A 15340-nucleotide genomic window follows, 5' to 3' on the forward strand; every position below is an offset into this window, starting at 1 on the left:
AAATATTGACAACATCCATGGAACAGTGCAAGTCCAAGCAGAACTGTCTTCTCTCCCAAGGTGCTGCTCTTGTGACTTCCAAAGCAATTTTGCTCTCCCATTTTACTAAATAGAAGATTAAGCTGATGGTGAATTAACTCCCTTTTCTCTGTACCTGTCAATTCCTGTTGCTCTGAATCTCAAAAGATTTGCATTGAATTTTTTTTTCCCCATTAAATTGCAAATGCAGAAAATCTTCCCTTCCTGACTTTTTTCCAGTTCTCCTTTTCTAGGCTGAACTCTGCCTGGTTTATCCTAAATTAGCCTGATCTGTCCTCTAGTCATTTGATACTCCAAGACTTCAGAAATGAAAGCTTTTCACTTTTGTTATAGCATCATATACAACCATCACTCTCTTTAATCTCACAGTTCTCACTGGTCTTTCTTACTCCACCTAAAACCATCACCTCACTCTTCCAGTCCTATTTTCTAAGCTGACAGCTTTTTCCCCCTTGTACTTATTACTTCTTCCTATGCTTTAAGCAAGAGGCCATTATCTCTTTTAGCCACAGTTCCCTATCAAGACTGACTGTATTGTGGCACATAACTGTCAGGGGACTTAAATGCAACTTTATTTTTATATTCTATAGGATAGGGCCTACGTTTCCTTCGTGCCCTGCTCAGCATAAGGTCAAAAAAGTTACCATGACACTGATACAGATGGGGTTTTTGAGAGCGAGGAGGTGGTCTCTCACCATCTCCTTGCATGTAGGGAAAGGAAACTCCATTTCTACTTCCCACCACCTAGTGGAAAATAGTAAAACATCTCAGGCTATCAAGATGTATTACAAAATTACACCTTGTTGTTAACAAGAAGCACAGTAAACTCAAGTCAAAAGAAAAAAAAAATAGTGTTTTATTAACTACCACACTGTTATAATACACTTTAAACGTACAATAAGGTAGCCTTTAAATTTGAGGTGGTTTTAAGAATAACAAATGAACAGATTTCCAAATGTTTTGTAAATAGGTGAACTGCAGTAATTATTGTTGTACAATTTTTGAAAATGGTATAGCACTTACAGACTGGCTATATAACTTCATTTTGTACATTTTTCTATAATTGAAAATATAAACAGTAATTAAAAAATAAAAAGAAAATTCAGCATAATAAAAAACATATATGTTTATCAGTTAAATGTACTGGATACATACAATTTTTAAGGGAAGAAGCAAAAAAGGAAAGATGGCTGATATTTAAATGCAGATTGACTAACCAAAAACTAAACAACAAACAAATAAAAACCTCATAAAACCCCTAGTTCACTATGACTATATCCATATGTTTGGGAGTACTGTCAATATGGAAGTGATTTTTCTATTGTATTTGCATATGTTATATTTTACTGGTAATTTACATGATGGCTTTTAAGGCCCTGGCAGACAGATGGTTTTTTGGAAAAAGATTTGATTAAAATCACTGCTGAGACGCAATACACCATATTTTTGGTCCTCCAATGTTCAAAAGAAGGGATATACTTCACTATAACATTTGCCTTACCACCCAAATGCCTCAACCTATACATATTTTTTTTAACATTTTAAGCTTTTTAAACATTGGTTATATTGCCCACCTTGGTTATTGAAAGAATATTAACAAGACATCATTTTGGCAAATTAAATCTTAAACATGGCTTTTCAATAGGATTTAAAAGGTGACTATCCCTAGAGTTCCATGTTAAAATGTAGTTTTCAAAATCTTACAAGAGTAATGCTTAAAATATTGTACATAGTTAACCTAATTAAAATAATTAGCTTCAAAATGACAAGTTGATGAGCTAAGTAAAGCCTACACTATGTAACATTTGCTTGGAAACTTGATTTGTCAGTTATGCATAATAAAAATTCCAGTCATCAAGAAAATTACAAAATTTCTTTTATCATAACATGATTTCTTTTCACCCATCAACTTCTTTTATCTTACAATAGATAAATACCAACATGTTCTCATTTTTTTACACTAAACCACACAGGATTGATGCATTTGGTTAGACTACCATTTCCATTGTTAAATTCTTTTTTTTTTAATATAACTTGGTAAAATTTCATCTCTTCTAGATTCCAAAAGTACCTACAAAACCCATGCAATTTTACCATTTTAATATACTATGGAATATCATACAAAGTAAGGCATTTCAGTGTCATGTATAACCAAGTTACTGTCAATCCAAAAATTTTTGCACATCAATAAAAAGATATCTAAGAACTTAGGAACAATATTCTTCTCACTACTGTATAAAAATAACCACAATTAATAGGTATCTTGTGTAATATTTACTCCATTGTCTCGTTTCCCGAAACTGTGACAAGCTGTAAAGGTATTTCAGTGTTGGTAAGAATATCCTGATTGCTGGTGCCAGATGTATTAACAGTTCCTATTCCTGAAACAGAACCTTGTTGAATATTTGCAAGGATAAGTGTTGTTCCTCCTGCAGTAATCAAAGTATCATCGGGTGTTGCTTCTACTGATGCCAGCACCGTACTGCTAGAGTGAATACCTTTTTTATTCTGATGTGTTTTAATATGTTTGGCAAGGTGGTCACTTCTCATAAAGCGTTTTGAACATTCTGGACAGACAAATTTCTTCTCACCTGTCACAGAAGAAAAAAAAAAACTCTTTTCAAGAACATTAAAAATACCACATGTACGCCAAAAACTAAGATAATTTACTGCCTTTAAGAGTCAGAATTCTAACATCATCTATACTGAAGAAAAAAAAAGCAATCCAACATTATAAACTTCTGTGTTAAACTTCTAGACACCCATACAAATCCTTTGAAAGAAGTGAGACACAGAAAAATCAATCAGTGAGTTGGGGAGATCTTTCAGGCAAGCTAAAGAATATTGCCGTCCCATATGGCTCATCCTCAGGCTGCTAAGTTTCACTGCAATTACCACCAATAAATAACTTTTAAGAGGAGAACAAAACCTGCTGAATGATGGACAGGGAAGACTGTATGAGCTCCTGCAGAATCACACTTGAGACTAACAGACAAGATCATAGAGTAATTCAGGTTTGAGGTGACCTCTGGAGGTCCCTAGTCTAATCTCTCTAAGCACGGCCAGCTGTAAGGTCAGACCTGGTTGCTCAGTAATTTATCCAGTCTGGTCTTGACAACCTTTAAGGATGGTGACTGCAGAAACATTCTAGGCGTCCTGTTCCAGTGCCTGGCTGTCGTCACAATGAGAAAGTTCTTATTTATATCTGGTCTGAACCTCTCTTGTTTCAACTTATGTCTGTTGTCTCTCATCCTCCCACCAATGCATCACCATGAAAAGTCAGGTTTTGTCTTCTTAATGGTGGCCTTGCAGGTACTAGAAGGTTGCCATTAAGCTTCCCTCTGCTCCTACTCTTCTCTTTGTGCAGCTGAATAAGCTCAGTTCCTACAGCCTCTCCTCATAAGACAAAAGCTCCAGCTTCCGGACCATCTTGGTCACCCTTTAGTGAACTCAATCCTGTTGATCAACATCTTTCTTATATTGGGGGCTGAAAACTAGAAACAATATTCCAGATGCAGTCTAACCAGTGCTGAGAAGAGGATAATAATTTCCCTAGAACTAGCGTCTCTGCTTCTGTTGATACAGCCCCGGACATCTTTGCTGCTGGCCCTTGCTAATGTTGTTCTTGTCTGTCAAGACTCCCAGGTACTTTTCAGTAGAGCAGCTTCCCAACTAGTCAGTGCTTAGCCTGTGGTGCTACAAAGGTTAATTCCACTCCAGGTGCAGTACTTTGTGTTTATCCTTGCTGAATATTGTAAGGTTCCTGCCAGCCCACACTTTCCACCTGAGTCCCTCTGAATAGCAGCTTTGCCCTCAAATATATTGACTGGTTGCCCCAGTTTGGTGTCATCTGCAAACCTAAGCAGCGTGCACTCTGTTGCCTCCTGCAGGTCAGTGATAAACATGTTAAAACAGGTCAAAGGAGAGATCCCTGCAGTTATTGGTATGCAGGTACACTAGGAGCCATTAACCATACCCTCTGAGCCGGATCATTCAACTGGCCTCTTATTTTTTTAAACCCATCTGGCTGTCCAGACAGACAGTCTGTAACATCCCATCTTGGGTTCAAGCATCCAACACGTCTAACAAAAGCATACCAGTAGGTACAAAACATGAAATATTTTTCATAGACATTGAAAAGAATTTTCTAAGCAATGTAAGTGCTGATAAATACATAAATTATTTATATATTGTCATTGAGTTTTTCAAATAGTCTAATTTTAAAAGGTAAGCATTCTGTAGAATGTAATTATGGGTTCAGTTTGTAGGAAAAGAGGTAATACAGACAATAGATTTGAAACAAATTGCTCCTTGAAAAGGTGGAAGATCTTTTCTTTGTATTAGACAAGAAAGAAATGTGAACCTGGGGTCCCTAATTAGTGGTCTAACCATGAAACTAGAAGATGCAGAATGATGCAGCATCACATGCTCTTTCTTGGTTTTATGAATGACATCTAATCTCTTGGACATTAGCCCTCCATTTTTATTTTTCTTTTTTAAAATGAGATAAAATTATTGAAATTTTAAGCTGGAACAACAGTTCTAATCTGGTTCAAACAACTGAAACACATTGCTGAACCTGAATCAAAGTATTCTGCTTAAGCTACATTAAATGTCGGTTCTGAATCAAAAAAGGTAGCTGTTTTTTCTCCTCAGACCTACTAAAGAAACCATAGTGTATACTAAGCTCTAAGTATTAGCTGATTTTAGAAAACACACTACACTAAAATCAATTTAATACCGAGATCTGTTCTCCTCTTAAAAGGTATTTATCCAAGCCCTCTCCATGACACATCTTTAGTCAAATGCACCAGAGGAAAAACTGAAAACCTGTGTGCGTTCTTCGGTGTCGCTGAAGCTCATCGCTGCGAGTAAACCTTTTGCCACAAAACATCCAAGTACAAACAAATGGACGCTCTCCAGAATGCCAACGGAGATGAGCTCTCAAATGTGAAGTTTTCCCATATACTTTGCCACACCCTGGTATGTGACAAATGTGTTGCTTCTTTTTTCCCAAGTTGGAGCCTCTGTTTAAAAAGAGAGAGAGAGAAAGAGAGAGAGAGAAGTTATTAATTCTAATACGTTCCTCCTAAATACTGGTCATACATGTAAGTGGGGTTACATACACCAACAGATCTGCAAACAAACTTGAGCAGCTTCCCATTTGTCTTTCAAATACAGAGTCCAGTACACTCCATAAAAAGCTAGAACTAAATTCTACATGCTATCCCGATTCTGCAACAAACGATAAATTCAACAGCATGTGAAATTTAAATGACAGAAGTGTAGTCTTTAGCAAGCATATATGGATATGGAGTTACAAATAGTCATTACAGCAGTTTGTACTACTTTGATGCTGAAGTGCCCATATTTTAAATTTTTCCCAGTTTCATTTTTTACCATACCAAATACAGTTTTGGCAAAGAAAAACACAAATGACTGCAATTGCCAAAACGGAAACTGGAGATTTTGGCAACTGGGATGAGAACAGATGGGACTTTTGGCATCTTGGGGAAATCTGAGAAGCAGTTTGGGGTTGGAGGACAAGCATACTAACCTGAATATTTCCACTAAAAGGAGTGGCAGTGAAACAGCTGATCTTGCTGACATTTAAATTAATTCCTTGGTATTTCATTAAAGAAAAAAATCCATCAAAATGAACACATTCACAGATAGCATAATCCAGACTATTGAGCTTAATGCCTATTTTAAGATGCTGCCTCACTGAAATGGTAGGTGATTGATTCAGTGGAAGCACCTAACACAAAAGCCTTTTTTTTTCTTTTTTTTTTTAAATAAAAGTAAGTCACCAGAGAGAGATAAGAGCCTCTGAAGACCCAGAGAAAGAGATCAGCCTGGCCAGTGCAGGGCATCATGATTGATTTTAGCCAATTTAAGTGTTTGCTGCTGCTGAAAGGGGCACTCCAGGGAATAGATCAGGCTGACAACGCAGCTATAAGAATGGTAAATGCTGGTACAAGGGAGGAGATTGAAAAATGCAGTCAAGCATCAGGCCACCTTATTCATCAGCAATGCTAACTTAGAACAACTTAAGTGGATTCTGAAATCACAGTCTTGGGCACTCCACCCTCCATGACTGATTATACAATATTCAGTTGCCTCCCCAGGGCAATATTTTTCCTTGAATTGGGTGCTTGACTTCTGCTTAACCATCCAGTGGCTGAAGGATTTGCCAGGCCACTGTTAGACCTAGATTCTCATCTCTGCATTCAGGACAATTCTGGTGTACATCTAATGAGGGTTTCACAGTAAAATGCATATACACTTTAAGGAGCTAGCACTTGGAGCACACATTTCTCAACAGGCACAGAAATTAAATCACTCTGAAGGGAATTCCAATCCAAGCACATAGGCACCTAAAACATTCCAGACAGTCCAGAAAAGGAGATATAATCCAATTAAGTCCTAGAAAATGTTTTTAAGAAGTCTCAATATAGAGCAATAGTCATAGCGCTTCATTAGTCATTTTGTCTCAGGAAAAGAAATGATCACTTTTACATACTAATTTTTTGTCACAACAGTCCAGGTTTGACTTCAGAACAAATTCAATGGCAGAAGTAGAGAGTCCAGAAGACTTCTGACCCTGCTGTGGTAGCAGAAGACTCCTATGAACCTACAGATATGGTGACAGAAGAGATTCTGCTTACCTGTCTAGCGATTTTTTTTTGTTTTATTGACTCCCCTCAATCCTAAACCACACAGAAAGTTCACCTGCCTGTTTTATCCAGCTTGTTTATAAATTTCATGCAAAAAATTCTCTGACATCTGACCTGATATCTTAAGCTCTTCTATCGTCATTAGTCTTGGCAAGAATACTTTTGACTTAATTTGCCTTTTTCAAATGTCCCAAAAGATCACTTCTTTGGACCAGGACAAACATTGCCTTTTTTACATCTCTTACCTCAGCTGAAACATCAATTTTTGGTAACTTTTGCTATATCTGAACTGTCAGTTTCACACTCTTCTGTGGCCTTCCCTCAAGCCAATATTAAAAAGCAAAATTAACTGTGATGTCAGGCATTTAACTTTGTACTATGCCACCTACACAAAAGCTCAATATTTACAAGTTTTGAACATTCAGCCAGTCTCAAAGGCATTTAGCAAAATGCCTTTAGATTGCCCCCTTTCTCTTCTAGTTTCTCAGCCTCTGCAGACAGCTAGACCACCACACAAAACTCACTGTACCTGTAAGAGTTCCAGTGGCATTCACCTATCAGCCCAAAACACCCAGCTCCCTGGACTCCAAGGAAGAAATTTCCTGTAGTCTTCCTTTTGCCTTACTGCAACCAGTTCCACAGTTCTCAGGCTCTGTATTCATCTTCATCTAACGAATCACTTCTAAACAGCTCTTCTTCAGGTCCTCGTTTGGTGGCTCAAATCATCCAGCAATTGTGGTGCAAGGCAAAGGAACTCCCATGGCTCTTCTCCATTACAGAGTCTCGGTAACAGAAAGAATTCTCCAGAGGATCCCACTATCCTGTGTCTTTAAATGCCTGTCCAACGCCATGTAACCCTAAGAATTGCTCAGCCTGTACTTACTATAACAAAATGTACTTCTGCATTTGAGAATGTATTTCTGGATATAGAATTTTTTTTTTATTTGGTATTTCATCCTCACACCTTCTCCAAGTGAACTATAGTCTCCCTCTCCACAATATACAGTACAAATATTTTGGAACTTTGCATGATATGGTACATAAATGTAACACAAATGACATGAAATAACACCAAAATTCCCTTAGAATAATTTTAAGATTCCTAAGTCAACCATTTGAAGTTGCTTAATTGCACCTTTAGTCTAGACTGAAGGAGACCAAGGTTCAACTCATGGCTAGCTTACTGTACGTAGGTGGTGTAGCATACATAATTCTAAGCACCTCACCCAATTGGTGACAGAATTGCATAGTGGACTCCGAAGTTCAAAGTAAGGGATTCACAGAATGAAATCTGCAAGACTACTGTGAATGAGTACCTAAGTGTATTCATTCTACACGGCTTCACACAGGCATCTGCATGTTTGCTTCATGTGTGCTCTGAACTGGCTGGATACGAGCCAAATTCTATCTGAACGCTTTGCAGCTGTGACAGTCTGGCACTATGCCCTAACATGTCATGGTAAGCGGCCTTTCTTGCTGCACTGGCCATTAACCATCATCACAGAGCAAAAAGATATGACTCAGGCCTACTCCTTGACTGGAGTCTTCAAATCAGTTAAGTATTGTCAGAGTACACTGTAGCTTTATAAAGATTGGAAACCATGTTTCTCAGTAACCATGCAGACTGCAATGGTTTCAGCAGAAGACACTTTCTTCCACTGAGAAGCTGGACTTCCAGTCCAGCAGTACTTCCAGGAGGAACATCAAGTATTTCAAGGGTAAAACGTACACTTACTAGTTATTTTAAGAATGTGTATTTTAGAGTTATGTACCTGAAGTGATACTCAGAAGCATGTTCCTCTATAGACCCAGACAGTAGAAGTTACATCTCAATGTAATTCCAGATGAAATTGAGAGGAGGGTGAAATTTCCAGATGTAACCGAGAGGAGGGTGAACTTTCTACCCAACTTCAGGCACCTTAACTATAAGACTAAACACAGTCTGTTTGGGATCAGAGTCATCCTTTGAGGTACATCTCTCTCTCTCTCTCTCTCTCTCTCTCTCTCTCTCTCCCCCCCCTGCCCCTTGCTTATCCCTCATATGCTATATAAGCTTGAGGCTATAAGGTTTTAATTTACACCTCTAATACATCATCCTCTTCCTTTCCTACCTCCCCGCCCGCCAAGTAAGGTAAAGATAATAGTGGCTTCCTATTTCACAGGACTGGTACAAAGAGAAATCCTCTGAAGACTGCAACGTGGTCTAATTTGGTATTGAGAGTGAAAAAAAGCCAACAAAAACCAATAACAAAAAAGACAAAGAATGCCTCAATCCCCTTTGCATCTAGAAAACAGAAAAGACATAAAATGCCAAACCTGAGGCTACACAAAAGATGAAATTATGATGAAGTCTGCATATGTGGAGCCATGTATTACTACCTTTTCCCATCCCATTGAGTGCACAGGAGGGGTAGTATTCATTGAGTGAAATGCTATTCAGCTTTTTCATAGTTAATGCACTTTTCTTGTCTTACTAGTTACACATTATTTAAGTACTATCTTAAATACAGCATTACTCATTTCCCCAGGGTTTTCTTCTTCTTCAGCATGGGCACTCACAACACTCACAGTGTCTAAGCAATTCACAAAACATTAATGAATTTATCATCCTGCAACACTCCCGTGTAGTGAACTTGAACTAGTACAATTATTTCATACATCCAAATAAAAGGTAGAAAGAGATTAAGGCCAAAATTGTCAAAACACTCCCCAGCTTGACGTGTTAAGTTCAATACAGCAGAAGCATATTTTCTTAGGGTACTGTAGATGTTCACAGTTCAGCTCTACCGACTTCTTTACAGGAATGAACTCAGTACTTCTGCAGTGGAAAAGGTGGGGTAGATACACACAAACACCTCCAAAACTTCAGAGCCCTGTTGCTGCAGTCCTGCATCTTGATCCCTAGATGCCTTCCAATTTCTGCAATAAGTGAAGCAGGTGCCAATCATTACACAGCCCTGATTCACTCCCTGTGCATCATCCATCCCATCCACTGAATGGCACTGGGGTCATATGAAAAAAAATAGTATGCAGTCATGTAATTAGAAACAAGATTATAATGTATCTGAACAAGGGATTAAATTAAAGTTGCCCAGGATATGTTAACTTCTGCATTTGCCAACTTCCAAGTTTTCAATTTTGCAACCTTAACATCATTTTAAGATTTGTGAAAGCTATCTGAAGAAATTTATAAAAGCAAATGTCCTGTTATCTGAAACTCTGTGAGTCATCAGCAGAGTTGTAAGACAAATCAAAACTCAGAATTACAGCACCAGAGATAAACACGTAACTGCAGCAGCTATGGAACATGATCAACATGTATCAGAGGGAGAAGGAATGTATTCCTCCAAATGGGCCTACTCCTTTTTGCTAAGCTCTGAAGGAATTCCACATTCCGGTGGGAAAGTTGCTCTAGCAACTGTAGGCACTTGCACTCTTTTTCTGTTTCCCCACCATTGTCTCCTTCATTATCTTGTTTCTATTCCCGTCTTAATTCTTCTCACATCCTGACTTCCTGTCCTACTTTTCCTACTTACTTTGTGCATTTGATGCGTCCAGTCCTCCTTTACAGTGGATTTCAGATTCTCACCTATCTAAACTCTGCCCTAGCTCTTATCTCAACTCCTTCCCAAATTTCCATATATGAGTCTCAGGCTACATCCTTTTTCAGACTTCATCAAAACCATTTCTCTAAAAGATCTTATCTTGGGCTTTGACTTTAAAATTTGGTGCTATAGCAACTCCACTTAGGTGGAAGAAAATTTTAAAGTAAAGCTGTCTCTAAATTAAAGCCACGGTAGTTTGGAATAGAGCACAAGGAAGTCACAACATGTAAAATCTCTATGTTTCCTAAGAGTAGGGACAGTGCAAATCACATTTTCAGAGTTTTCTCCCAGACCGAAGTAAACCTCAACCCAGGGGCAGAGCCAAGATTCACCAAGAATTTAGAAATGTCTGTGCCAGGTTTCAGTGAACAACACATTGGAATTTAACATGAGGAAGCTGATGGACAAAGATGCTATATAATCCTAACTGCAGATATCATCACTAGCTTCATTCGTGATGTAAACATATGAAAGTGTTTTTGTCTTTAACACTTAATATTTACTTGGCATGGCTGCCTAAGATATTACTTCTGTGCTTGTAAAGAAGATATCTAGAACATACAGCAAAAACCCACAAGAGACTCGACAATAGACATATTCAGTCAGTACTCTTACAACTCTTACAGCCATAGGACACTGACAGGTTCTTTAAAGAGAGTTCAGTAATTTACACTAAAATATAAGTCTTATTTATGTGATAACTATAGAGAAGAAACTATACACTAAAATTTGTCCATTTTGATAAAAGAGGTTTTAGTGGAAAGAAGCCCCTGCACAATTATAGCAAGCGAAAACACACACAAATATTTTCACTTGTAGAAGGCAGTCTATTATCCCCACTTCCTCTCTCATATCCATAATCAAGATGTTTAAAAGGAAGTGTTTTGGAGTAGAATAAAATCTTTATAATAACAAGAAGATGAAGAATACTTTCGTGAGATGTAGAATAATAAAACATGGCTTCCTATGCAGCCCTTTAGTTTTATACAAATTGGAACTTGAGTACCTCCTTGCTAGCCAAATCTCCACTAACTTTGACTGAAAACAATCAGTCAATTCAAAATTTGGTATTTAGAGGTTTTACACAAACCTTGTTTTTCTTAGGAAACCGGTGAATGAGAAAACCAGGATAACTGTATTTTTATGACACTCTAAAGCAATCAAACTGTGGAAAAAAAAAGCTCAATCAGTGAGGAAATGCAGGAACAGAGGTTTTAATCAAGTCCTTGACATATGATAGGAAGCCAATCACGGATGTGTACATTCCAAAATATTTCATTTTCATATTATTTAGGGCAATGTTGTATCCCCCCTCACTTGTACTCGGTGGCACCTAACTCCAGATTTTTCCAATTAATCTCAATGGAGTAACAGAGAGAGGATGGAATAATCTGCCCATCCACCTGCAAACCCAGAAATAATGGTGGCAGTCCTTTATTGCATAAGCTCTTTTGCATAAGCCTCTAGTTTCCTCTCGCTGCAGACAACTGCTGTTAATTAAGGCTCCTTTTTTCCTCACTCATTTGTTTTCATTATTACATGCACTATATGAAACTGAACATTACATACCTTCCACCACCTTCTTTGCAGTTGGGACACGTGCAAGCTACTCGTCGCAGTCGCTTTCCCTCTTGATGTGGTTGGTCCCCTTCCTCATCTACCACCTGTACTCTCAAATGTGTTAGATCATTGGTATTCAGTGTAGAATCACCACTGAGCTGCCACTCTTCTGGATCAGGCTCCTCTTCTTTAATCCTAATATCTGAGGAAAAGAACAAACACAGATCCATAAGTAGCCCATTAAATAGAGAGAAGGAAACCATAATGATCAAATCTTTTTACTGTTGAGAGCACTATGTCAGTCAAAAGTCAACATCCTTTAGTGCATACTGACATTGCTTCTGTGCCCTTGTAACCTGTAACGTATTTAAAAAGTTTACCTTACTGTACATTTCAAAGTTGAAGACAAGCTATAACAAAGTATTAAAGTTTAAATTTGAACTGTTCTTGGTAGGGAATGCTGTCACCAGGAGGATTTTGCCTGCTTGAAGCTTGGTTAAAACTAAGGAACAAGAGGTTGGACAGAGGTTGAAAAATATGTAAACGCATGTTTCAAATGATCCTGAGTAGCCATTTATGTTTCCACAGGATTTCTCAATTAGTGTCACTTGTAGTAGAAACAGCCTTTCTCAATGACCTTCAGAAGTTTTCAGTATGCACAGTGGTATATGAAGTAATATGATAAATCAATTAAATAAAAGGTATTGACCTAAGACAGACCAAGATATCCAAGGAAAACGAACAAACAAGCATGTCTCTGTTCAATTTTCCCCTTCTCACCTCAAATTCATGACTTTTCCACTATGCATAGAGAAGAAAACATTTAGGGAAGAATGTTATTCAACATTAGAGAGAAAGTAACCAACACACAAATCACTTAAACATTTTGATGAGCTAGTAGTCCAAATAGGTCTTTGCAGTTTCAGGGATGCAAAAAAGCCTCTTAAGTTATCCTCCTAGGATGGACTTTTTCAAGTATGTGTACCTTCCCCCTACAGAGCATTCATTCAATCTAATCCAAGAACTAATTACAGCATCACAGTACACTGTGAAACAACAACTATTTTAACAAATTTACATTTTAATAGCAATATTTTTCCCCTCAGACACTATTCTGGATTCCCAATGAGCTGAAAGTCTGTAAGTCTGGATTTTAAAAAAAGACAGCTTCTATACATCATTTTACAAAGATGAACCCCAGTCCCCTCTTTCGTTCAGTAGAGTAGCTTACTTGTATTGTTTTCAGTGAAAATGATTAGCCGCTAGTGCAAACAAATTAGGAAACCATCAATTTTTTTTGTTTTTATTTTTTTCTTTTGTTGAAGCTTCAAACTAAAAGCCACGTATCTTTCTGGATATATTTAAGAGACTGCTTTCTCTGCAGAACAAAATCAGTTATCATGTAGATTTTTGTCCTTAACCCAAACCCCATTCAAACACTGAAACCTTAACTGAGCGCTGTGGCTACTCTGAATTCTTTCTGGGAGTCAGTGCATCAGTCATCATCTGTATGATGAAGACAAAGCTGCACAGATTGCATGATAAAACGTAAGAAAAACTGTACTGGGTAAAGAGTAATAGTTACCTGGTCTACCTTCTGAATCATCTCTTGCGTTCATCTGTTTTTGAGACAAACGATGCAGCTACGCACAAAAATTTCCTTGGTACTAATAAAGTCTCAGTCCAGCCCTTCCCAACACCACCATTTGCCTTCCTTTTAGTTGCACGTGTATAACCGTTTGCAGGACTGTACTGTAAACTACATCACTGATATAACTGAAGTTAAAATAATTCTCTAGGAAACCACCTGCGCACTGAGCTTCACTGCTACCATAAGAAGTTCACAATTTCAGACAGTAACATAACAAGTATTTTTCATGCGAAGACCTAGAAAACCTCTGTGGTGACTTCGTCTTCTGCATTACCCACCAAACTATCTTTCCTACCAAATTAAGTCATTTTCCAAGACTCACCTATGAAATAATTTTATTATTTGTAATAATTTGTATATACATGTTATATATAACATTTGTTTTACATAAGTAAAGATTAAACAACTATACAACATACAAAGAGTTTATAAAATTGCTCTTTCAAACTGGTTACTATTAAGTATACTAATACGTTAACTTACAGCAACTTTAGACAAAGGTAAAAGCCCAATTTGCTCTTATGCAACAGGGCACATAATAGGTATTTAAACACAGCAAAGCAGCAAGGCTGCCAGCACAGGCCAATTCAAGACTCCAAGCAGTTCTTTAGGACTGGATATGTTATATATCATACTCAAAATTCTTTTGCCAAATTTTCCACAAAATGTACATTGTATAAATTCTGGTTTTATTCAAAATAAGAATTAATGTTAATAAAATAAAACACTATATTAATAATTTCATTATGATCTCACTAACACTAGACACTGGTATATAGTGAGTTTGTAAAGTCAGTGGCTGAATCCAGTTAACAGTGCATACACATACTTCAAAAAAAGATATCAACAAGTCCTAGCACAGATGACTGCATCAAATCAGGGTACAGATCTGTGCTCCCAAGACCCAACTCCACTACTGAAGTCAAACATTCCATATAACATATGATTTCTCCTGTTATACTGACACCCCAAAGTCACACTCTAGTAACGGAGATGCACCTAACAATAGAAACATGTCCAGAATGTCTATTTCTGCACACCAGTATCCAGGACTTTCTGCCTTCAACTTATGCAACAATTGTCCCACTTCACAAGCTTTCATCATGAGCTCCTTCCACTTTTTTCATCACTATCCATCTATTCCCAGTCATTCCCCATCAGCATCATTTTGCAGCAGCACAATGGTGGAGCCATAAATGAGAAAATTATTTGGACAAAAAGAGAGGGACAGATGAAGCACTCCTAGGAGTTGAGGGTACTGGAGAAAGCAATAATTTGCATAGACATACAATAGTTTACAGTATTATTTAAGAAATGTAAAACTGAATTGAAGTCAAAATAGTACTGCATTTGTAATCTTGTGCTGTGTTTCCTGGTTGTCTTGGTAAGGCAGAAAGTGTAGCTATTGCTTTAGGTGTTCCTCAGAAGGACCATCTTCTACTCCAGGCACACAGAAAAGTACAAGTAAACTGGCAGGAGACTTTTTAATATTTAATTATGTAGCTTATACTTAAAACAAAATTAAATGAAATATTAAAAGATGAAGTGCTTATCTAGCCTCTCCAGGATGTAGTATAGTGGTGGATCATATCAAATCCTGTAGTTAATCTCATTGCCTTAACAAGGTCCTTAGAACCAATGAGTCTGTTGCCCTCCAAGATGGTTTTACATTATTGCAAGAGATGAGGGAAAATTCCACCTGCTATTTTTTGGGGGAAGAGGGGGTGCCACTGTAACCTGGACAACAGTAAGAAAATGAAGGAGCAGAAGGGGCAAACCATGGAGAAGTGCAAAAGATAGGAGTCTTC

The 15340-nt window shown here is 37.6% G+C and overlaps 1 protein-coding gene across 3 annotated transcripts in view; it reads right to left on the minus strand.

Annotated features, from left to right (window-relative positions):
- Positions 1 to 871: 871 nt before the first annotated feature.
- The window catches only part of SP3 (Sp3 transcription factor), a 40124-nt gene continuing 25655 nt past the window's right edge, over positions 872 to 15340 (minus strand). For all 3 annotated transcript variants that reach the window (XM_075093478.1, XM_075093477.1, XM_075093479.1), the window contains 3 exons: positions 11891 to 12083; positions 4870 to 5066; positions 872 to 2630 (listed from right to left, as the gene is read on the minus strand). In XM_075093478.1, the coding sequence (XP_074949579.1) occupies positions 2314 to 2630; positions 4870 to 5066; positions 11891 to 12083 (707 nt within the window). In that variant the 3' untranslated portion in view covers positions 872 to 2313. The remainder of the gene's footprint in view (positions 2631 to 4869; positions 5067 to 11890; positions 12084 to 15340) is intronic.

This window comes from Phalacrocorax aristotelis, chromosome 5 (assembly GCF_949628215.1).
Source record: "Phalacrocorax aristotelis chromosome 5, bGulAri2.1, whole genome shotgun sequence".
Lineage (NCBI taxonomy): Eukaryota > Metazoa > Chordata > Aves > Suliformes > Phalacrocoracidae > Phalacrocorax > Phalacrocorax aristotelis.